Consider the following 25,169-nt stretch of genomic DNA (forward strand, 5'->3'; position numbering starts at 1 on the left):
TGAAACGGATATATGAAACGAATAATTGGATATGAAACTTATGTGCATTCCTCTACATCTCCAGTAGTCATAAGCTGCAAATAGTGCGTTTTGGCAGAAACATGCATATTAGTATAACCACGAAGAGTATTTATAACAGTCAATGTTAACTTGATTTTTTTAACATTGCTACTACTCACTGCAGATCTGTTGACCTAAAGTTGCTCATGGTTGTGGCAGTGGAGGTTTTTGGCCTGATGTTGATCTCTCGTTTTTTCCCCTATCTGTTAGTGGCTAATTAAAAAATAACCAGAGGACAAGCTTGGTGGCCTATTTCCTGTAGCTATGGGCAGTTAACTACTCCATCATAATTTGATTCCCTTGTCCTTCTCTCAATTCTTGAATCTCACTTCCTGAGTAGTCATTTTCATCTCCCCTAATACTCCCCTTTACTTTTCTAGTCAAGGACAAAATCAATCATTTAAATTAGACAGGTAGGATGCTTTGAATTCCACATAATGCTCTTCAGTAGGTTGATTTTGTTTGTTATTTTTGTCGAATAGACAAGTTTTGTGGTTTACCTTGGACTTTACTATAATGTTGTATTATTGCAATTTAGGAACTGGAAGTTCACCACAAATGTGTTTCAGCTAATCCAGGGTATAAACGACATAATCTATTTATTGTTTGAATGTTGAAGAATGGAAACCAACTGATAGTACCTTATATTTGGAATCAATAGTATTAAATTGGAGATATTTGAATGAAGGAAACTAATTGTGAAATGCTAGGTCACTCAGCTCATTGCTTGAACTTCAGCAGTTCCTTCATCCTATTTGTATTTTGTGACATTGTTTCTTAACATGAATCACCACTTGCTGGCAATGAGGGGAAAATAGGTTCCAAAATTTTGGTGGGACAACATGAAATTACATTGATGAAGTCAACATTGTTTGAATCTATATATGTTGTAGAGATAACATAATGGCAGACTAGATTGGTGCTCCGTGGTGCTATGAAACAGAAGGTTATAAGTTGCTTCAGGCTTGCGATCTTCTTGTTATTGAATTCCTGATTTTTGCTTGAGAGAGAAAACTTTGTAAGTGAGTCATTGAGAACAGCTTTCAGATACCACCTGATAGCACCTTCATAATAGCATTGAAAAAGGCCTTAAGATCAAGTTATCTACTTATTCTTCTGGCATTGAGTGGGTCTGGTGCAGAGAAGTATAATGATGAGAAGGAATTTTAAATAGGGGAAGAAGATGGATAAGCTGTATTGAATACATTAATTCTGCATCTTTATTTTAGGCTGAAGATACTGTAAAGATTGCTGAGGCATTGCTGAGTGACCTGTCAGGATTCAAGTCATTTTGGCGAAATTGCAACGAACTTCTGGACCAGTTGAGAACCTACGAGCAAGAGCAATTTGATGACTGGTCTAGGGACATACAATCATCTGTATCAGATCCCACAGCTGGCATCAGGTATAATTGTCTTGTGCACAGAAAATTAGGGTGCACAGAAGAGAATGAAAACAAAATGTCTTCCTTTTTACCAGCAATAACTAAATTTCCGCGATCAAATTTTGTTTTCGCCAGTACAGCGTAATGTTGGTTTCAGCTATTGTAGCACAATCCAAATGTACAAACTATTGTTTCTCAAAGGTCTGACAGGAAATACAGAAAGAAATCATAGAAATCATAGAAACCCTACAGTGCAGAAGGAGGCCATTCGGCCCATCGAGTCTGCACCGACCACAATCCCACCCAGGCCCTACCCCCACATATTTTACCCGCTAATCCCTCTAACCTACGCATCCCAGGACTCTAAGGGGCAATTATTTTTAACCTGGCCAATCAACCTAACCCGCACATCTTTGGACTGTGGGAGGAAACCGGAGCACCCGGAGGAAACCCACGCAGACACGAGGAGAATGTGCAAACTCCACACAGACAGTGACCTGAGCCGGGAATCGAACCCGGGACCCTGGAGCTGTGAAGCAGCAGTGCTAACCACTGTGCTACCGTGCCGCCCAGGAATACAGGAATACAGGAATTCCAAGCAGAATAAACACAGACATGGATTGTTTGGGCCAAATGATCTGCTTCCATCTTGTAACTTCCATGTAATTCTGTGCAAGTGTACAAGTTCTAGGGAACCTGGTACACCCAGGTGTTATACTACCAGTGAGTTGATGCTGTTAAAAGTATTAATGTAACAGCAACCTGTAAGTATAATAATAGTATTGGAATGTATATTTTTTTGCAAAGTGAAGATAAATTCCACAAATGGCAGGTTCACCATTACTAAGCATGTTGCAATAGTTTAGTAATAAAGTTATTCACTCTCCTTTTGCTTTGAAGATACTGGTGTACATCACTGTTAAATTTCAACAAATCATAAGTTGGCTCCAGTTTACTAGATAGTGCAGAACTCCTTTATTAGAACATAAAGGTTTGCATAAATTTGTATACCCATTAACACGTTGATGTAATTTGCGGTAGTTTGCAGGCCAATGGTCGAGTTATAGAATTGGATCACTCAGATGGGAAGTTGAAAATACATTACTCAGACCGCCTGGTTTCATTGTTGAGAGAAGTACGCCAGCTTTCTGCTCTGGGGTTTGCTATTCCTGCACGAATCCAACAAACAGCAATTACAGCTCAAAACTTCTACAGGCAGGCAGTTATTCTCAAACAGGTTAGTATTATTCTAACAAAAGCAAAATACTGCGGCTGCTGGAAATGAAGGAAAAACAGGAAACGCTGGACATATTCAGCAGGGCTGGCAGCTTCTGTGGAGAGAGAAACAGAATTGGTGTTTCAGGTCAAGATTCTGAAGAATAATCCTTGACTTGAAAAGTTAACCCTGTTTCTCCCTCCACAGATGCAGTCAGATTTGCTCAGTATTTCCAGTGTTTTCTGATTGTATTATTTAGTTTGTTTGACTCCGCTTCCTGCATCGTCCTCAAATCATTTTTTTTCCCTTTCCCTTCTATTTTCTTGACATTTGAATGACACAAATCCATTAAAGCATGAAAGTTCAAGCCTCAATATTAAATATGTTTTCACTTTCATTGCCAGGTTGCCCACTTTTACAATACTATTGATCAGCAGATGATTCCTAGTCAGAGACCTATGATGTTAAGCTCTGCTTTATCGTTCGAACAGCTAATAAAGGTAAGGCAATTTGAGTACAAAAAATTTGGGATTTCCTTTATTCTTTCCATATCTGATTAGAGGATTCATGAACCATCTGTTATGACTTTGCAAAAACCTCTTATAGGTAGCTTGACATCTAAAGCCATAAATATTAAGGACTCTATTTTTAAGTCTTGCTAGGGGCAGGAACAGATGGGGCAGGAACAGATGTGGCCAGATGACAAAAATAGCAGCATTAGCCAGTTTCCAGTCAGTTGCTGGCGAGCTTCTTCAGGGTTGGGGGATGTTGGCTCCAAGAACCTGCCTGGATCCCAAATGAGCCCAATTAAGGTAGATAAAGAACTCATTAAAACCAGCGTACTGGGGTGGGAAAATCGCACCCTACGGCCGGAATTTTACCGCCTTGCCTGCCCCGGAATCAGGGCGGGCGAGGCACCGCAGAACAGAATTGTCTGTTGGCCTCGGGCAGGATTTTATGAGCCTCACCCGAGTGAGGTCATGAAATCACGGCCTATGTCTGTTGACCGAATGCATGTTGATTTGTCTCAAATTTCAGATTCAGCCTGGGTAATAATTGGGTGAAATCCTAACATAGTAGCTGGAGAATTTAAATTCAGACAATTGTTAACATTATTGGGGTTACCAGTGAGCAGAAACTGAACTGGACCAGCCATATAAATATTGGGGGTGATTCTCCCCAAAAAATTCCAAGTGTTGAATTTGCGTAAAAACCGGAGTAAATCATGTTTTTTTCTGCGGGAGTTTAAAAATGAATCTTCCACTGCAGAGTGCACCAGCGTGAACTCCAGAAATCTGTGGGTGGGGCCTATTCCTGCTGGAGAGGCCGGCAGCATAGCGCTGAGCAGGCCACTGCATATGCGCCGATCTGTCAACGGTGAGATCGGGGCATGCGCAGTGGCCCCTGTCTGCCAGTCTTCCGGTTGCTGGCTAGCTCAATCGCTGGCCAGCGCCATGACCCTGCAATGCTGCCCCCCACCCCGGCCAGATCGCTGGCCCCCCAAACATGTCTGGGCCAGCCTCAACCCCCCCCACCCAACCACCCAGCCCGCCCTGACCCCCACAGCAGGCTGCACCCACCTGATGCCCAGCCCCAATCACTGGCCTCCCTTCCCCACTGGTCCCGATTGCAGAGTGGCAGCGGGACCCCCACCAGTCACCTCCCCTCCCCTCCAGAGGCCCCGTCCCCTTGGCACTGCCTGATGCCTGGTGGGCAGTGCCAAGATGCCCCCGGGCATTGGCACTTTGCCCCTTGGGCAGGGCAGGGGGCCCAGGCTGGCCCTGCCAAGGTGGCAATGCCCAGGGGGCACCCTCCAGTGCCCAACCCTATCGGGGCCTCGATTGCCCTCTCTTCACTCCAGAAGTGATGGACCGCCAGCTCCCCGCTAGTGGGGAGCTATAGTAAACCCTGCTGAAGTGAAATACTCCTTGTGGGAGGGGAGAGGTTAGCGGATCCGGAGATTTCAGTGCCGGGCCTGCTAATAGCATTGAAATGATAGTTAAATGAGCTGCTGAATATATTAGGCTGCTGACGTCGCTGCAAATCTGATGCTGGGAGAGACGCAGAGCGGGGAAGGCACCCAGCGGGGAGCCTGTGAAATGGCCTCTGCTCGAGTCTCCCGGCCGACTGCGTTACAAAAGTAGGGATGAGAGAATCGCCTCCATTGTAGTTATAAGAGCAGATCAGAGGTTGGAAATTGCTTGCCTGAGTGAGTGCAGCTCCACCAACACTCAAGAAACTTGACATCATCCAGGACAAAGCAGTTTGTTTGATTGGAACCCATCCAACATTCACTCCCTTTACCTTAGTGACAGCAATATGTACCATCCACAAGGTGCACAGCAACAGCTCACCAAAGCTCCTTCGACAATATTTTCCAACCCCGCGACCTCTACTGCCTAGAAGGTCAAGGGCTGTAGATGCTTTACTACCTGCAAGTTCCCCCCCAAACCCCACCCCATCCTGATTTGAAACTATATCGCCATTCCTTTACAGTTGCCAAACCAAAACCTTGAAATTGCCTTCCTAACAGCACTGTGGGTGTATCTACACCATATCGTTTGCAATGGTTTAGGAAGGTGGCTTATCACCACTTCTTCAAGGCAATTAGGGATGGGAAATAAATGTGGGCCAAGCCACCCACATTCCATGAATGAACTCATTAAAAAATTGAAATAAGCTTGTAATAAAACGCTAGGATCAACAATGGGGACCATAGAATGACTGGATTGTCATAAAATAACATCAAAGAAATCTGTCATCCTGACCTGTTCTGGCTTACTTGTGGCTGCAGACCTACAGTAATGTAATTGACATTTAACTACCCTCTGATATGGCTTAGTAAGCCACTTAATTGTGATCAAGAAGGGCAATTTGAGGTGGGTAATAAATGCTGCCCTTGCCAATGATACCCACACCTGTGTTTGAATTTAAAAAACTGTGTTTGCATCACTCTGTGTTGGCACACTGCATTGACCAAAGACTAATCTTAGCTTGGTGGTTGCCCCTGCTTTCTGTTCCTGTCCAGCAGCTTTGGCCACTCTCTGCTTACACAGTGGTTGATCAGTGATGATTTCTAAACTATTTTCATCATCTTTAATTAGAACCCAAAAGCTGGTTCCAAGGAATCTGGCGGTAAAGTACAGATCACTTGGGATAACCCTAAGGAGCTAGAGGCCTATATTCAGAAACTTCACACTGCAGCGGAACGGCTTACAACAGAGAACAGAAAGCTGAGGAAGTGTCACACTGACTTCCGTGATAAGGTAAGAATATGAAGCATGGAACAGAAAAGGTTATCTGGCCCATCGGACTCATTCTTTTCATATTTTACTTAATTTACAGGGTGAAAATTGCAAATACCTTGTATTAAAAAAATGTTATTTGATCACTAATATGCCTGGGAGGTCTACAGTCTGCAAACATTGGACAGTTAATCATATCAGTGGGTAGCTAGCTCTCTGACCCTAGATCTGCCTCTCTGAAAATAGCTTGGGGTCGGGTTCAGGAGGAACCCAGTTGATGGCACCTCCGATCCAGACCTCAAATGAAAATTCAGCACCCTCTGGCACCTTTGTGTGTAGTTTTGAAGTTAAAATGTTGTAACATAAATAGTTAAGAAATAATTTATTAATTACAAATTAAATTGTTAGGGTGGCTATTGATGAGAGAGATCTTGTCCTTTGCAGGTCGTAGCTCTTATGAACATTGATCTACTTCGCCAACAACAACGATGGAAAGATGGACTGCAAGAGCTGAGATTTGTTTTCTCCACCCTGGAGTCGCAGGTATTTTAACAGGAATGTTTATGACATTATAACTAGAAATTACATCTTCCACACAAATAGATTTAATGGGTTTGCATTATTTTTCAATCATATTTGATTTAATGAGATGTAGGATTTTAAAAATATATTAATCATGTAATTAAATTTTTACTCTTCTATATATAAAGCAACTAATGGGAAATCATTCTTTTCAAGTGAACTTTTATGAATTTTAAAATGTGTAGTCAATAACATGTTGCTAATATGGTATTATTATATTCAACCCCAAGCTTTACTACTGGTCTAATATCTTCTCCATTACAAAGGCTGCCTAATTCTGCCTGTAAATACAGCCTGCCTTTTCACCCATAGTTTAGCCCTTCAGCCACAAAGTCTCATCTATGCCATTTGTCATCTTCAGGCTAGAACATCCCATGACTATTTCTCTTCACTAACTCTCTCCTCTCTCTATTTCCACTCTCCTCCCTCTCTCTTATCTATCTCCTCATCTCTCATGCACTCTCTCTCGTCTGCACCCTCATGCACTCTCTCCCTCTCATGAGCACCCTCTCTCGTGAACACCCACTCGTGCAGTCTCTCTCACGTGTACTCTCTCTCATGCATTCTCTCCCATGCACTCTCCCTCTCGTTCACACTCTGAAACACTCTCGCTTTCATGCACAGTCTCATGCACATTCTCTCATGCACTCTCCCTCTTGTGCACTCCCTCTCTCTCTTCTCATGCATTCTCTCTCTCTTGTGCACGCTCTCTCACATGCACCCTCTCTCATGCACTTTTACTCTTGTGCACTCTTTCTCTCATATACTCTCTTTCCCATGCACGCTCTTGTGCACCATCTCTCTCATGCACTCTCTCTCGTACACTCTCTTGTGCATTCGCTGTCAAACGCCCTCTCTCATTCTCTCTCCTGCACTCTCTCTTGAATTCTCCTTCTTCTCGAGCTCTAGTGCCCTCAAACTCTTTTGCACTTGCATTTTTTTCTTGCTCTCTTTCACTCCCTCTCACTTCCTCTCTCCATTTCTCTTCACCTCTCTGCTCTCTGTTGCTTGCTCTCTCCTGCTGTCTCAGGTCCTCTCCATCTCTCTCCCGCCCTGTCTCACACACTCTGCCTCACATTCTGTCCTGTGTTTTCTCTTGTGCATTCTTGACATGTAGCACTCTTGAGCTCTCTCACAGCTGTTCTGTGACACTCCCTCTCACTGACATTCTCTCTCACTCACTCTCACTGACATTCTGTCTCACTCGCTATCACACACTTCCTCACACTCTCTCTCACACACGGTCTCACACGCTCTCTCACTCTCTTATCCCCACCTCTCACTTTTTCTCTCATTCCTTCTCTCAATCCCTCACTTAAACCCTCTCTCTCACTCCCTGTCTCTAATGGACTTTTAGGGTTTCCTGAGGTTGCTATATAAATGCAAGCCACTTTGTTTGATTGGGTGGGTGGAATGAGCTCGATTGGGTGAGGGGGTGTTAGAATGGGAGTTGATTAGGCACCGGAAGAAGTATTCCCTGTAAACACAACTGAAAAATCCCCATGTAGGCAATATACAAGTCAGCCTTGTTAAATTGCTGTGCATTCCTGACTGCACAAAACAATTTAAATTGGCTAAACACGTAAAGAAATCAGCATTATTGGATGATTGCTGCCAGTGATGCATCCACTAGCAGCCTAGGATGAACAAAGGACTCAGGCAGCAAGTGAGTGAGGGCAGTATGGGGAGGCTGACTGGGGATGGGGTGGAGTAGAGGATTGTAAGAAAGAGCAAAGGGGTGTTTCTCAGCAGTCCCTGCCTTTCTGATGCTGACAGATACTGAGTGCCTTTGAACAAGGGAGCCCACCCCGGGAGTCTGCAAGCAAATTCAGCAGGCTTTTACTTTTCGGGCTTCCCACATGACGTTTGCCCAGCACACTGCTGGTGAGATACCAGTGGCGGCTGAATTGTGGTCCTTAAGTTTGCATTAATTGACCACTTAACGGCCTCAATTGGTGTTGGTGTGGGAAAGCTGTCCACAAACCTTCATTCCCTGGATTTAATAGGGACAGAAGTGAAAATGTGGTGGGTCCCCACTCAGCACCGCCCAGAATGATTAAAGCATTCCCCTATCGCCTCCAAACTTGCCTCATGGCAAGGCACTGAATTCTCCCAAAAGGCTGTGGGTGCTGGGACTATTGGAATTTTCAAGATTGATATTGATGGATTTTTTTTTTTGTTGGGTAAGATATTCAGAATTATGGAGCAAAGATAGGTAAATAGAGTTTAGTCCAGGTCTGAAATTATGTACTTGGATGGCAGGAAAGGTGCAGGGGGCTGAATTTCCTGCTTCTGTTCCTATCATAGCTTGGGTGAGGGTGGGGCGAGTGTAAGTTCGTGCTGATCTTACATTTGAATTTTTTTTAAAGGGCTTTCGTTCTGGAGATATGAAAGCATGGCGACAACATTGGAATCATCAGTTGTACAAAGCACTGGAACATCAGTATCAGATGGGCCTGGAGGCCTTGAATGAAAATCTTCCTGAAATTGTTGTGGAGCTCACATTCAAGTAGGTTCTTGAAAACACATCTCGCAGTATATTGTTTAAAGCAATTTATTTTGGATTTAACCTAGTTTATTGAATGTTGATGCTGTTATGATTGCAATTAATAATTAATGTGATAGTTCTGAATAATATGAAAATAAATTTGAACAATCTTTATGGCTCTATGACCAAAAACTTCGCTAATATCTTTGGATCAGTGACCTTAACAAGTATTTCAAATTGCAATTTTTAAATTTGTTGAGATGTTTCTGTGAGTGATAGATTAACAGAAGAAAAAATACTCTCTGAGCCATAGGTACCAGGTCAATCTGTGTTACTGCTGTGGAAAATAGTATGAAAAGCTGTGACAGGCTTCAGATTACCAGATAATTACGTGTTATTCAATGCATTTTGATACATTTTCTTTTGACTGCAACTGAAGGTGAATCTGTGACTTTGCTGCTTGCAGATCGCACTGCTATTAATCTGAGGTTGCAGTGGCAAGAAAGCAAGTGTAACCTGGTATTAAGTTTTGAATAACTAACATTGAGAAAGTTGCTGTAGGTGATTTCTTTTTAAAGCAAAGGATTGTTACAGATTCTGATTAAGATTTTTATAGTCAGTCTTGGGTAGTCTGTTTTACCCAGGAGCAGTTTTGGAACCAGACATGAGGCTCTGAACCAGTCAGGGACTCTGCGTGATCCAGTCCCTGTCGCTGGGTACCACTGGTAGCTTTGGTTAGTCCAGACAGGCTAAGTGCTCAGTTTCTGCACATTGGTCATTGGCAAGGTCATGGATAACAGTCTGTGCAATCCATGCAGCTGCAGAATCGGGCCCTGACTGGATCCAAACTCTAAACCAAAATTTGCAAAAAGTATCACTCTATGCCTCCGCACCCCTTCCCAACCAAATTCCTGTTCATAAAACTGTCTCCATATGTGATAAAGTTTTCTACATATAACAGGGACTACAATTCAAAAACGCTTAATTGCTTGAAAGCATTTGGGACATCTTGAGGTTGTGCAAGGTGTGATGTAAAGGCTTCTTTTGCTTTCTCACTAATTTAGTGGAAGTCATCTGCAAAATGCTGCTTAAACATTTTAGAACTTTAACATTTTTAGCATAGTTAGCAAGAGAATTGTTTAATTTGTTGAGCTGGCTCTGTGAACATCTGCCTGTACTTTTTGACTAGTGCTAAATAAGGGAGTGGATGCATGTGACTTTGAGGTTTTGTTGGTTCTTGTGAGCTACATTGTGTGGAATAACCATTTCTATCTCTCTATATGGTGCAGACAAGGAAGGCTGCAGTTTAAGCCTCCATTTGAAGAACTAAGAGCAAAATACTACAGAGAAATGAAGAGATTTATTTCTATTCCAAACCAGTTCAAGGGTGCAAGTGAACCAGGGGAAGATCCTATCTTTGTTGTCATGATAGAGAGAAATTCAAAAGGTTTTGTCACTGTTTTCAGTAAAGCAGAAGATCTGTTCAAACGCCTGGCAGCAGCTTTGGACAAGTTTCAGGTAAAGCAGTTTGCAAAGTCTTCTTCACCAACCCGATTTTGATCTCTAATTTCAGAAATACTGTTGTATGTTGTAGAATCACAGAATTATATAGCAGAGAAGGAAACCATTTCGTCCATCATGCTTCTGCCAGCTCTTTAAAATAGCTATCCAATTGGTCCTACTCCCCTGCTCTCACCCCATAACTCTGCAAATGTTTGCTTTCCTTGATGTCGAGGCAACCGGAGCTGTAATTGCCAGTACAAAGAACAATACAGCACAGGAACAGGCCCTTTGGCCCTCCAAGCCTGCACCGATCATGTGTTCCTAACTAGACCATCCGCTTGCATCCCTCTATTCCCAGTATGTTCATGTGGCTATCTAGATAAGTCTTAAATGATCCTAGCGTGTCTGCCTCAACCACCTTGCTTGGTAGTGCATTCCAGGCCCCCACCACCCTCTGTGTAAAATACGTCCCCTGCATATCTGTATTGAACCTTGCCCCCCTTACCTTGAACTTGTGACCCCTTGTGTTTGTCATTTCTGACCTGGGAAAAAGCTTCCAACTGTTCACCCTATCTATGCCCTTCATAATTTTATAAACTTCTATTAGGTCGCCCCCCAACCTCCGTCTTTCCAGGGAGAACAACCCTAGTTTACTCAATCTCTCCTCATAGCTAATACCCTCCATACCAGGCAACATCCTGGTAAACCTTTTCTGCACTCTCTCCAAAGCCTCCATGTGCTGGTAGTGTGGTGACCAGAACTGGACGCAGTATTCCAAATGTGGCCTAACTAACGCTCTATATAACTGCAACATCATAGGCCAACTTTTATACTCTATGTCCCGTCCAATAAAGGCAAGCATGCCATATGCCTTCTTCACCACCTTTTCCATCTGTGCTGCCACCTTTAAAGATCTGTGGACTTGCACACCCAGATCCCTCTGTGTGTCTATACTCCTGATGGTTCTGCCATTTATTGTATAGCTCCCCCCTGCATTAGATCTACCAAAATGCATCACATCGCATTTATCTGGATTAAATTTCATCTGCCATTTCCCCGCCCAATTTTCCAGCCTATCTATATCCTGCTGTTCATCTGACAATGTTCATCACTATCCGCAACTCCAGCAATCTTTGTATCGTCCGCAAACTTACTAATCAGACCAGCTACATCTTCTTCCAAATCATTTATATATATCACAAATAGCAGAGGTCCCACTACAGAGCCCTGCAGAACACCACTAGTCACAGACCTCCAATCAGAAAAAGACCCCTTCACTGCTACCCTCTGTCTTCTATGGCCAAGCCAGTTCTGTACCCACCTAGCTAGTTCACCTTTGATCCCGTGAGATTTAACCTTTTGCACCAGCCTGCCATGAGGGACCTTGTCAAATGCTTTACTAAAATCCATGTAGACGACATCCACGGCCCTTCCCTCGTCAATCATTTTTGTCACCTCCTTAAAAAACTCAACCAAATTTGTGGGCCAAAGGAAGTGGGAGATGCTTTGAAGGCCAGATTTGGAAGAATGCAGAATTTTCCTGGGACATTGCACACATAGGAAGGGACTAGGGATTTGAGCATGCAAATACGACTTTTAAAATGGAATTGAACCATGCAAGCAAAAACATGCGACTCAAGTTTATAGAGGGTGGAAGATTGGAATCCAGAAGAGAATTAGAATACTTAAGTCTAGGCTTAAGAAATAAATGTGTGAGGGTTTTAACAGCAGATGGGCTGGAGATGTTCAGTATTACTGAGGTGGAAGTAGGCGGTCTTTGTGATGGAATGAATATGGGATTTAAAGCTCATGAGGTTACAATTAATCTGGTTCAGCCTGAGAATGTGGCCAGGGAAATTGAATCGATATGTAAAAAACATAGTTTGTGACAGGAGCTTCGAACATTGGCTTGGGTCTTCCCAATATTTAATTGGAGGAAATTTTGTATCCAAGACTGGATGCAGGTTAAGCAATGTGACAACCCAGAGGCAGTGGAGAGGTTGAGCAAGGCAGTGGTGAGATAGAACTAGGTATTGCAAGCATAAACATCTTGAGATAATGTTACTGGAAGTAGCATACATGAGATGTAGTGGAAATAAAGGAAGATTCTTGGGGTTTCCAGAAGTTAGAATGTGGGGGCAGGAAGAGAATTCTTGAATGGGAAGATGGAATGGCAGTTTGCATGGACAGAGAGGTCAAAGAAGGAATTTTGAGGATGGGACTGTTGACATCTGATTTAAAGAGGAGACAAGAGAGCAAGGGTGGATCTCATAGTCAAGATAAGTTTGAAGAGGGAATGAGGAGAGATATGAGAGAAATCAGTGAGAGTCTGTGGCAGCAGAGAACCTTCATAGTAGCTTGGTTAGATTTTTAAGAGGGTAAAAGAAGGAAGTGGCAGAGACAGCTGACCGGATGGTCTCAATATTATTGACAGAGTATATGAGCTCCTGGCACTTGGAATACAAGAGAATGACTCATAGGAAAGGGTTTGAATATTATTTACTTTTAATATCAAAAGTAATTGTTTCAAATCTATTCTGTTGAAAAATAGTAAACAATCTCAAAATATGAAATTGAAGTACTTATTTTTGTATCATAGCCAGTTTATGATGATATTAGAATCCACCAGTCAGAGGATCTAATTCAAAGTAATCAAGTTTGTACATAAAAATATTGATTGTTCTGTGTACTTTCTAGTTATTTCAGTTTGTCACAATTTTAATTGCTGTCCCCATTGAGAACAAATTAGTAGTTCACAATTAGTTCATTATCTATTAACAACTATTTAACAATGGTGTTTTTTTTCTCTATAAAGGAATGGGTTGTGCTTGGACAAGTGGATGTTGAGGCATTAATTGAGGAACATCTTCATACTGTACAAGACTGGGAGAAGAATTTCAAGGCTCTCAAAGGCAAAGGAAAAGATTCTGAAAGGCTTCCAAGGTTGAATTTAAATAGTTTAAAAATATATATATTTATAATAATACACAGCATGACAAGGAAAAGACAAACTAAAGAAGCCGTAAATAATTCTTTGAAGTGTTCTTTGGAACCTTTATTTGAATGCTTGCTTAGGGACATGTTTGCTATTGAGAGAGTGATCAATCTCATGGAGAGCCATATGTACCATGTTGAGTGGATGCAGTATTGGCACGCACAGATTGTATGCGTTGCTGATGTCACAGAGATGTATGTATTAGATGCCAAGTAGCCCCCAGCTGGTGGACCCTGCTGATTCTCACATGACCCATGAAAGGACTGATACAGTCAGCAATGATATTGAAGGATGCAGCCCTCATGGGGCAGCATCAACATCAGCTGCTCCTTTGGCCCCTCTGACTGAAGCAATGGAAAGTCTCTGCATCATGTGCATTTTGGATGTGCACCTTCCTTCTTAAGGAAGGTGAGTTTCTGAGCTGTGCTTTAAGCACCCGCTGGAGAAATGTGCCTGAATTAATGTGGCTCCCTTCCATCTGAGTCAATGCTTTGAGGCCTCAGCTGGACCTTTGGTAGGCCTTGAAAGGCCTGTCTTACCCTGCCTCACTAGAACTGCTTTCTGCATATTTCTCCTTTTTCTCTCCCTCTTCAAGGTCCACAACTCTCTGGAGAGCCATGTTATGAAGAGTGCAGTGGACCACCACAATCTGAGAAACTTGATAAAGTGTACTGGAGTATGCCCCCTCAAACAGGCAAGGCACCTGAACTGCATCTTCAGGAGTCCATTGGCCTGCTGTAGGTGACCTTTCTGCTGAGATGACATGATTGTTGTTCTTCTATGCCTCTGTAGAAGTGTTGTCTACAGATATCAGAAGCCATTTCTTTAATGGATACCCTTGTCCTAGCAGTTATCGTGTAGCTGAGGACCTTTGCCGATTGCCTAAGAATGAAGGCAGGATACTCTGCACACAATGGCAGAAGGTTCTTGTGGTTGCACGCCAGCTAAAAGTTCACAGAGTGGAATCCCTTCCTATTTATAAAAGCCTCCAGCCACTCAACCAGTTCCTTGATGACCACGTGAATGCATTTGATGACCCCCTGCATCTGAGGGAGTCGAGCAATAGAGGCAAATACTCTATTGTATGTGTGATTCTTTGTATGTGTGATCCCATTAGTGGTGAACTCAATGTAACGCCTTTCAAGAAGAACATTCATGATTTGTCTCATGCTGCTTTGTCTGCCAATAATGAGAGCCTGTTAGGTCCATTGCTGCCCAGTGAAAGGGCCCAGAAGCAAAGATATTTAGCCCATGTCACTTTAAAGGCTGTTGACAGGGCCTACTCACTCGATTGGAGAGGAATTAAGCGCTCCCACACGAGGGTAAACATTCCTGTTTAGCCTTGACTGATGCATCTTGTAGCTGCACTCATACGCTGTCATTTGCAGGAAGCTCATTCTTTGCCTGTATACCCTATGGTGAGCATAATGCCATTATATCCTCTTTGCCCCTCATATTTCTCCCATGCCTCACAACCAATTGGTTGTTGGAGTGGCTGCTCATCATTGCTACTCAGTCCCATGAGATGGTCTTCCTTGCCATTGGATGCACCATAATGGCTGCCTGGATCCTCCTGATATATCCCAATAAGCCCTGGAGATTTGCTTCCTTCCTAATTTGTCCAGTGTCTACAGATCAAAAAGTCTGGATCCTCTGCACACTCAGTGGCCATGTGTTCTACTGTATGACAAGCTCTCTGATCCTTCTCCATTTTATAGACCATTATTAAATGCATCTGCCTCCAATCCTGTCTCCCTGCTGCAATGCTATTGCCTCTTCATGTAGCTAATTGTGATCCAGTATGTTCCCAGTGATTCTCCTCCAAATAATTTTCTGCCCTTTGATGAGCTCTCAATTGTTGATCCATTTCTTTTGGATGGGTTTCCACTTCACAGCATCTAATGCCTCCACCAAGATTGCTTTGGGATGGAACTACGTGAGGAAGCCAACATATCATTCGCGGTTGCAACAGTGCTGGCACGCCTGCCTCCAGTAGCATCTCTTCAGCCCACAGTTGCTGTCTTCATGGCTACCTACAGTCATGATGTGGAGATGCCGGCGTTGGACTGGGGTGAACACAGTAAGAAGTCTCACAACACCAGGTTAAAGTCCAACAGGTTTATTTGGTAGCAAATACCATAAGCTTTCGCAGCGCTGCTCCTTCGTCAGATGGAGTGGAAATGTCCATCTGACGAAGGAGCAGCGCTCCGAAAGCTTATGGTATTTGCTACCAAATAAACCTGTTGGACTTTAACCTGGTGTTGTGAGACTTCTTACTGTACCTACAGTCATCCAGCCCTGGCTCTTAGAAAAACATTAATGAATCCTATCTCATTCCCATTTGACATGGTGAGAGTCACAGGGTTAAGAGTTTGTATAAATTGGATGACAGAAAGATTATAATTTTTCTTATGGCTTTTTCCCATTTGACGAAAATTGAAATTACAAAAGATTTTCAAATCTTGCAGTGTCATCAAAGTGGATTGTATTACAATTAATTGTAATCCAGTGAAGGCTATGATTGATGACCTTATTCAGATGCTATTTGATGCCTTGCTTCAATCATTAAGAAAGTCCATACAAGGTAAGCCCTTCTCATCATGTGTGACGCAGACAGTTTAGTTTTAATGTGCTGAGATCTGCCAATTATTTATTCATTCACGGGACGTGAGTGTCAATAGTAAGATCAGCATTAAATATCCTTCAGAAGGTGGTGTTGAGCTGCTTTGTGGGGTGAGACATAATTGTTTGGAGCATTGTGAGTTGGACTCATTTTTCAACTATTATATATATCTATTTTCTGAAGTAATAGATGTAAATCTGTATGCACCTAAATGGTAGCAAAATGGTGCAGTGTAAAATTGAAAATATATCACTAGGGCCACAAGTTTGAAGGACCATTTTCTTTTGGAATTTAATTTGTCTAAAACAATTAGTGACTGAGGCAAGTTGTGTTCATTGTGTAATGTAAAAATTCTTGGCTAATTAAAGTACTAACTTTGTAACTATCTATATTAATGTAGAATGAATGGTGCAGTCAATGTAGTAAACACATAGTAAAACCAAATGTAATCAGTTCTGTCAAGATTTTTTATAACTGGTGCTCATTGATTTTGTTTCTCTTGTAACAATTTTATGCAGCAAATATCCACGAGATTGATAGTTTTGTGAGTGATGCAATGGAGATATTATCAACTAGACCTGAGACGGTGGAAGAAATTGGGGAGGCAAATTTAAAACACACAGAGATTGCTTCAAAGAAACCACATGTAAGAATAGTTAGCTGGATGCAAAGCATCCAATGATTAAACTTTTTAAACTTTATATACATTATATTTATTATTGACCATTGTTTTATTTGGATATCAATAGGATCTTTATTCAGAATGATGTATTAAAGAATATCTTGGAAAAATTAGTGTATGATATTACAGATTGAGAATAAACTAATTTCATGTGAGAACTTCCAATTCCCAACTTTTTCCACAAACTGTATTTTTAGTTGGGGGTGTTTTTTGTTTAGCAATTGTACAACATTTTAAAAAATTGTTTCTCAGCTTAATTGTTTCAGCCTAGAAATGAAATTAGGTCGAACTGTGTGACAGGTTAAGACGAGCATGATTGAGCCAAAATTTTCTGTCAAAGTAACAGTGAATCATAGATATCATAGAAACCCTACAGCACAGAAAGAGGCCATTCGGCCCATCGAGTCTGCACCGACCACAATCCCACCCAGGCCCTACCCCCATATATTTTACCCACTAATCCCTTTAACCTACGCATCTCAGGACACTAAGGGGCAATTTTAACATGGCCAATCAACCTAACCCGCACATCTTTGGACTGTGGGAGGAAACCGGAGCACCCGGAGGAAACCTACGCAGACACGAGGAGAATGTGCAAACTCCACACAGACAGTGACCCAAGCCAGGAATCGAACCCAGGTCCCTGGAGCTGTGAAGCAGCAGTGCTAACCACTGTGCTACCATGCCGCCCAAGCTAATGAAGCTAATGATATACATTATTCATACATAACTATTGCAGCAACTTCAGGAAAGGGGCAGCTGTGTGGTTAAACTGAAATCTATAAAAGTTGTTTTGTGGATTTCACCATTCTATCGGTAGCTTCATGAAAATGACACCTCATTGTCTGGTTTACTAGTGGAACGCTTTGAAATGTAGTCTTGTGTTTAGAGTCTTCATGGCTTTAAAAGGACCTCTTCTCCCGGCACTACCAGGGTGAATCTTCCAGTATCATTTTAAATAAAGTCCCTTCAACTAACATCTGAGCATAATTGAATGGAATTCCAGTAACAGGACACCCTGTGCTGATTCCTTGCTCTTTAACTCACCACAATAATCATTTCTTCGAAACAGGAAACTGTCCTCACCAGGAGTCAGCTTGGTAGTTTACTCAAAAACAGTTCTTTCCTTCTGCCTGGTATAACAGTGCCTGTTATGGGTCTCCTTCCCAAATCTCCCTGCCTGACTGTTTCTGAGAGTTTGTGAACGTGTACATAACCAGACCTCTACTTTTTTGTTAAGGTATTTAAGCTTGCACCTTACTTTCTATAAGTTTTGAGTTGAATTTCTGTCTCCATAACAAGCACATCACATGGGGTTGTCTCTGGGCAAATTTAGGAAGAAGCCACATGGACTTGTCTATAAGCAGATTTCATAAGAGGTCACATCCCTTCTCCAAGTTATTCAATTTCACCTTCAGTTAAAGGAAACAGTTTAAAACATAACCATCTTATTAAGTCCAATGTTTGTAGCAGTAGGTATAACTATACTTGCCCACAGATAGTCAAATCTTATATTGTGTAAATGTATTTCTTAAACTGTTAGCAAGCTCCTCGTGTCAACCTGACAAGCTGGGAAGGCTTTGAACAATGAATCTAAAGAGCTCCAGCCAAGGACGGGTGAGAGGCTGCTGCTCACAACACTGGTTCTGAGTGTGTTTTCACTATTTGACAGATAATTGGCATCTTCTTGGAAATTACTTCACCTGTCTTACTCTTCACTCATCTTCACCTGCACTTTCCTGCTGTCAGTCATTATCATGGCATGGTTGCAGCTTATGCACACTACCTTGCACCACTTATGAGGAACAAGGGGTGCAGCAACAGCTACCTTCTCATTTAGAATCCACACTGCTCAGCAGATCTCTGCCTCTCCTGCAGGAAGAGAAAGTAGAGAGTTGTGAGTATTAGAAGTGGCTTGCATGGAAAGGATGGAAGTGTTATGATCCCAGTTGATGTTATTACTGGACAGGATGATCCCTGAATGGAACCCTGGCTCAAAAGGCTATAACACATAAATTTTGTTTAGAAAACGTGGTGGAAAGGAATCACGGGACTGCTAATTAACAAAAGAAGAAAAATTATTGAACATGCAAAATTTGATTATCATTCAATACTCATTTATCCCTCCCCCCCCATAGCTTCTATATTTAGATGGCACCTGACTTTTGATTTACCCCTGAAGTCTGCTTTCCCATTTTAAATCTGGTTATTGCATTTGTCTTTTTAACTCAGAATGCTTTATCTGCTTTTCCCTTGAATTTCCCTGACCAGTACCTCTTTAGCTTCTTGGTCTCTGTTCTCTTAATGTCTTCCTAAGACATTCTTTCTGTCCTCACTCCCACATTGTCTGGACAGTATTGGTTCCTTGGGAAGTCTGCTCCTTTGCAGTCCCCTTGTCCTGTCCAGCTTTCTTCATGATGTGGAGATGCCGGCGTTGGACTGGGGTAAACACATTAAGAGTTTTAACAACACCAGGTTAAAGTCCAACAGGTTTATTTGGTAGCAAATGCCATTAGCTTTTGGAGCGCTGCTCTTTCGTCAGATGGAGTGGAAATCTGCTCTCAAACAGGAAATCTGCTCTCAAGCCCTGTTTGAGAGCAGATTTCCACTCCATCTGACGAAGGAGCAGCACTCCGAAAGCTAATGGCATTTGCTACCAAATAAACCTGTTGGACTTTAACCTGGTGTTGTTAAAACTCTTACCAGCTTTCTTCAGGCAGAGTTGAGAGATGTTCACTCCCTGGAGTCTTCAACTGCCAATGAATTAAGCAAAAAAACCTCAAAAACCTTCCTACCTTAAAAGGTCCTCTGGTTGCTAGGCAACAACTTCATGCTTCCACTAGCTTTTATTCACACTTTATACTGTAACATCTCTATTAGTCAACTCCTCCCCCCACCCCCCGAACCACTCTGCTGATTTCTATGTTACTTGCATATGGCTCAGAGATTTTAACCTGTTCTTTAATTTATCTCTGAGCTTCTGGTACTCTCTAATAGGACTCTTCCTGATCCTAATTCACTCTTGAACTTGAATTCATCCATTCTAAATTGCACTGCCTTCTCCCTTTTTATTTCTCAATTCTTCAATCTGATTGTGAACAGGCAATTGTATATCTCTTTAATCACAGATGCCAGAGGCCTTGTTTTCTTTGCTGGGTTATCAACTCTCAGACCCAGCAACTTGCTAAAAAATTAAAAATCTAAACACATAAGGACAATTCTAATGAATGGCATACACTGTTGGATGCCTTGACACAGCGAATTATAGCCCAGTGTTTCTATCCAGGTTTCTGTTAATAACCAACAATTACTGCTGAATTGGTTAAAAGCAAATTACTGTGGATGCTGGAATCTGAAACCAGAAGAGAAAACGCTGGAAAATCTTAGCAGGTCTGGCAGCATCTGCAAGGACAGAAAAGAGCTGACGTTTCGAGTCCTGATGACCCTTTGTCAAAGCTTTGACAAAGGGTCATCTGGACTCAAAACGTCAGCTCTTTCCTCTCCTTACAGATGCTGCCAGAACTGCTGAATTGGTGCTCCTCTAATGCTTTTGTGATTCACTTTTCTCATATCTTAACTTTAAGTGTGAAGCTTGTGGGGAAAATAGAATACTGATTACTGTCCTGTACATGTCTGGTACAAATTTTTTAGTTACTTTGAATTCTATAATTTCTTTAAGGTTTTACCCTTGTTTCAAGATGCTGAAGATAAAAACAAGCTGCTGCGCTCTGTAGCAGGTGGTGGTCTTGAAACTCTTAGCAGCTTAAGAGCAAAATGGGACAAGTTTCAGTTAATGATGGAGAGCCATCAGCTTATGGTGAAAGAACAGGTAAAAGTACTGCATTTTCTTTATGTTCTATCCTTGCATTTAAGTTGCATACAGAAGCCAGCATGAATTTTCCTTTGTTCAGTACCTTTCTTGCATCACTGCAGCCAAGAGCAATATTAGAATTGGTGTGTAATTCCTGCAGCCATTTACTGGTTTTATTGTGTGTTACCTCTTTAGGTTGAAATTATGAAAGCAAATGTTGAGTCTCGTATAAATATGTACGTCCAAAAGCTGGAGAAGTTTGAAGCTCGTTGGAATCAGCTGAAGCCCAGTGATGATATTGTTGACAGTGGAAATGGGGAAATCCTCAACAAATGTGTGGAATGTATAAAGGAGAAGAGAACTGAGTTTGATGAACTGGAGGCAATCAGAAAGAAGTTGATGTATGTTTCTGTTAATGGGGAAATACAAAATACAATCCGTGCCGCATGATGCTAAAATTTTTAATACTTTGTGAAATACTCCTGAAAGCTGTAACAGGCATATCTGAGGAGTTATCATGAACAGCCTACAATCTATAAGAAGTCTCACAACTCCAGGTTAAAGTCCAACAGGTTTATTTGGTATCACGAGCTTTTGGAGCGCTGCTCCTTCATCAGGTGAGTGACTCACCCAATGAACTTTTGGACTTTAACCTGGTGTTGTGAGACTTCTTACTGTGCCCATCCCAGTCCAATGCTGGCATCTCCACATCATGGCTACAATCTATACATATATATATGCGGTCACTATGTGCCAAGAAATTCACTTTTCAATTGGATTTATAATTCTTACTCCACTGATTTTTTTGTGATTGTTTTTTCAGGGCTGGACATTTAGAAATGCATATTCTCAGCATTTCATTGATGGACAAATGATTAATCTGAACACGCAAGATTGTTCACACTGAAAGGCTTGAGATATAAGCATAGTGTGGGAACTTTTTTGAAGTTTGGAGGTCTCCAATGTTTGGGTACTCCTGGGGCAGAATTTTATTTTGCCCCCAAGGTGGATTCTGAGGCAGTGGGGAATTGTAAAATTGCAAGGATAGGATTCCCCAGGATCCTGCCCACCTGCTCTGCCAAAGATGCAATTTCACAGTTGGGCAGGTGGGGCCTCAGTCGGGAAACCCACCTTTTCACCTACCTAATAAGGTCCTTAAGTGGCCACTTAATCTTCTCGGTCTGCATGGCTTAGTAGTGTACCAATTGGTAGCATTGATCCAATTTATTTACTGGGATAGCTGGCTAATAAAATATTCTAAAACAGCTTGTTATATGTAATTATTTCAGTGAAGACTGTCACCATTTCAAAGTAGAGGAACCTCAATTTGAGTTGGCCGAGCATCTTCGTGAGAACCTTGAACAGTATGAAAGTATGTGGTCATTATATGAAGACTTTACAAAAGGTTTACAAAATATGATAAATGAGGACTGGATCTCCTTTAGGTAGGTGAATGTAGTTGTTTTAAATTACAAAAATTTGTTTGCTGCATTTTCAAATACCCAATTTTTCTACAAATTCTCAATGGATATTGTACCGATTTGTTTTTTTTCATGATCTTTAACTTTGCTTCACTACAAAAAGCCTCTCACCATTTTTGGCAGGTAGGTCAGGCAGATCAGGTCATGAGGTTTTTCAAGCTATTACGAAGACTGATGCGCAGATGGCAATGTTGGAAATAGATTAAGATGCAAAATTCAATTTTCTCCCTCTGGATGAAATGCCCAGTTTTGATTGCACTATTTAGTCGTGCCTGCCAGAAACTAATGGAACTTATTCTAGCCATTGCAGGTGAACTTGACTGAACAATAATTCTGCAACTTTGACTTATGAATAACTCTGCAGCGTCTTAGTTGTGATATTGAGGAAAGATATTAGCACAGACGGCGTGGAATCTGTATGGGTTGAGTTAAGAAAACGCCAAGGGGCAAAAAACATTTGTGGGGGTTTTACACAGACCACCAAACTATAGAGGTAATGTTGGGTATAACATTAGACAGGAAATTAGAGATACCTGTGTTAAAGGAACATCTGTGATTATGGGTGACTTTAATCTGCATATAGATTGGGAGAGTCAAATTAGTCACAATACAATAGAGGAAGAATTTCTGAAGTGTTTACGGGATGGTCAGTACGTTGAGGAACCAACAAGGGAACAGGCCATCTTGGACTGAGTATTGCGCAGAGGTTCAGCAGGCAACTAAGAAGGCAAATGGTATGTTGGCCTTCATAGCGAGAGGGTTTGAGTTTTATTGCAATTGTATAGAGCTCTTTGTGAGGCCAAGCATGGAGTATTGTGAGCAGTTTTGGTGTCCTTATCTGAGGAAGGATGTCCTTGCTATGGAGGGACTGCAGCAAATGTTTACCAGGCTGATTCCTGGGATGGCAGGTCTAAGTCGGTTAGGATTATATTCATTGGAGTTTAGAAGAGTGAGAGGGGATCTCATAGAAACTTATAAAATTTTAAGAGGATTAGATAGGATAGATTTAGAAAGAATGTTCCTGCTGGTGGGGGAGTCTAGAACTAGGGGTCATAGTTTGAGGATAAGGGGTAAACCTTTTCGGACTGAGATGAGGAAAAATTTCTTCACCTAGAGGGTGATGAATTTGTGGAATTCCCAACCACAGAATGTAGTTGAGACCAAAACATTGGGCCCGATTTTACCAAATCGCGGTAAAGTTGGGCGTCGGGCCTTTAACACGATCTGCACCCGAATCCGAGCAGATCGCGGCTTTACCGACACCCGATTCGGGCGCGGGTCCGGTCCGCGCCCGAATCGGGTGGCCCGACAATTTAAATGCATTAACATGCATTTCAATCGACTTAATGAACCGCGTGCTCAACTCTACCGCCAAATCCCACTTTACCGCCTTCTGGCCCGTTCTGGATCCGCTCTGTAAGCAACCTGCAGAATAAAAATCCGAAGCGGATTTCTATTCTGCAGGGGAACCTCCGAAGCCCATCCTCCTCGACCATCCTTCGCAGACCCCCCCCCCCCCCCCCCCCCCCCCCCCCAGAATCAGACCCCCCCCCCCTGGGAGGCAGCCCCCCCCCCCTCCCCCCCCGACCCGGGATCAGACCCCCTGGGAGGCAGGCCCCTCTTGGCAGAGCACACCCCCAACCTACCTTGATCGCTGGTCTTCCTCCACCATCCTTCCGACCTGCAGTCCTTCCTGGCCTTCCGCTGGCATCCGCCGGAGGAGGAGGGCGGGCTCAGATGGATCTCTGGTTGGGCTGGGGGGGGGGGGGGGGGGATGGACTTGGGAGAATCTTGCAAAATGAAAATAATGTAGCATCTTCTTTGTGCTGCCCAATTATCAATGGGAAAGGTAATTAAACTACAGTGTGGATGGGGGGATATATATTTTGAAATACTTTCCCAAATTTTTGACTGTCAGGTTTTTAGTTCCTGCGTTTATAATTTTGACATTATCTTCCAAAGGGAATTCCTCTAATTCTGTGCAATGTCCAGATGAAAACAAGATGAAAGAAAGGAACCAAGGCTGCTCCAGAGGTAGATTAGCTGCACCCAACGTTGCCCATGCAAATCACATTCATAAGTAGGGGCATATCTGCCATGGAATGTGAGAGAAGAGTTGCCAATACAAACTTCTTTACACTATGGTTGATTTCCCAGATTTAGTAATCTCCTTGAATCTTATTCCCAACCAAGTTCCACTACGGGGCCAATTCTTCCAAGTTCACCACATGACTCTGAACATTTGAGCACCTGGCTCAGTTTGCAAGATTCTCCCAAGTCCCCCCCCCCCCCCCCCCCCCCCCCCCCCCACACACTCTCTGCTCTCTCTCTGCTGTTTATTTTCTTTCGTGCCTGGGCACGCTGCTTCAGATTTTCTTTCGAACTGCGCATGCGTAGTTCAGAGCTCCGATCGTTCCGGCAGTGCTAAGCCCCACCCACTGCGTGGATCGGACTGGAGCCGGCAAAAAGCGTATGGGCACGCTGCAAAGAGGATTCCGGGCTCGGATCTGCATTACGCCCGGATCCGGCCCCTAGACTCCAAATGGTAAAATCGGGCCCATTGTCTCATTTCAAGAAGAAATTAGATATAGCTGTTGGGGCTAAAGGGATCAAGGGATATGGGGGGGGAAGGTGGGATCAGGATATTGAATTTGATGAGCAACCATGATCTTAATGAATAGTCGAGCAGGCTTGAAGGGCCGAATGGCCTATTGCTTTTATTTTCAATGTTTCTATGTTTATATCGTATTGATACACAAATGCATTTTTTATGGGAAAATGGATACAGTTATGAAATGTGGTTTTAATAATTGGTGAAAATCCTGGAATCCCATTTAAGAAAAATGGATATCGACTCGCTTTGTAATAAACTTTAATGATAAACAGGTGGTATTACAGAATGTGGTTCCTAGATCATGGGAAAAAAGCCAGGAAAAACATTGGTAAGGATGGGGGAGAGGGACTAGCTGAGACACTCTTACAAAGAACTAGCATGGATACAATAGGCCAAATGGGATCCTGCAGAGCTGTAACCATTCTGTGATTCTGATTTTGTATAATGAAAAGGAAATTTGATTTATTCACACTGTAAATAAGCAG

The 25,169-nt window shown here is 42.5% G+C and overlaps 1 protein-coding gene across 3 annotated transcripts in view; it reads left to right on the top strand.

Moving 5' to 3' along the window:
• dync2h1 (dynein cytoplasmic 2 heavy chain 1) overlaps positions 1–25,169 on the top strand; it is a 524,787-nt gene that overhangs the window by 61,728 nt on the left and 437,890 nt on the right. For all 3 annotated transcript variants that reach the window (XM_078222026.1, XM_078222027.1, XM_078222028.1), the window contains exons 12-24: positions 1,290–1,465; positions 2,486–2,681; positions 3,065–3,160; positions 5,765–5,926; positions 6,350–6,448; positions 8,857–8,996; positions 10,265–10,493; positions 13,294–13,421; positions 15,942–16,057; positions 16,615–16,742; positions 20,458–20,607; positions 20,785–20,990; positions 21,879–22,034. In XM_078222026.1, coding sequence (XP_078078152.1) covers positions 1,290–1,465; positions 2,486–2,681; positions 3,065–3,160; positions 5,765–5,926; positions 6,350–6,448; positions 8,857–8,996; positions 10,265–10,493; positions 13,294–13,421; positions 15,942–16,057; positions 16,615–16,742; positions 20,458–20,607; positions 20,785–20,990; positions 21,879–22,034 — 1,982 coding nt within the window. The remainder of the gene's footprint in view (positions 1–1,289; positions 1,466–2,485; positions 2,682–3,064; positions 3,161–5,764; positions 5,927–6,349; positions 6,449–8,856; positions 8,997–10,264; positions 10,494–13,293; positions 13,422–15,941; positions 16,058–16,614; positions 16,743–20,457; positions 20,608–20,784; positions 20,991–21,878; positions 22,035–25,169) is intronic.

Source organism: Mustelus asterias, chromosome 10, assembly GCF_964213995.1.
Source record: "Mustelus asterias chromosome 10, sMusAst1.hap1.1, whole genome shotgun sequence".
In the NCBI taxonomy this organism is placed as follows: Eukaryota; Metazoa; Chordata; class Chondrichthyes; order Carcharhiniformes; family Triakidae; genus Mustelus; species Mustelus asterias.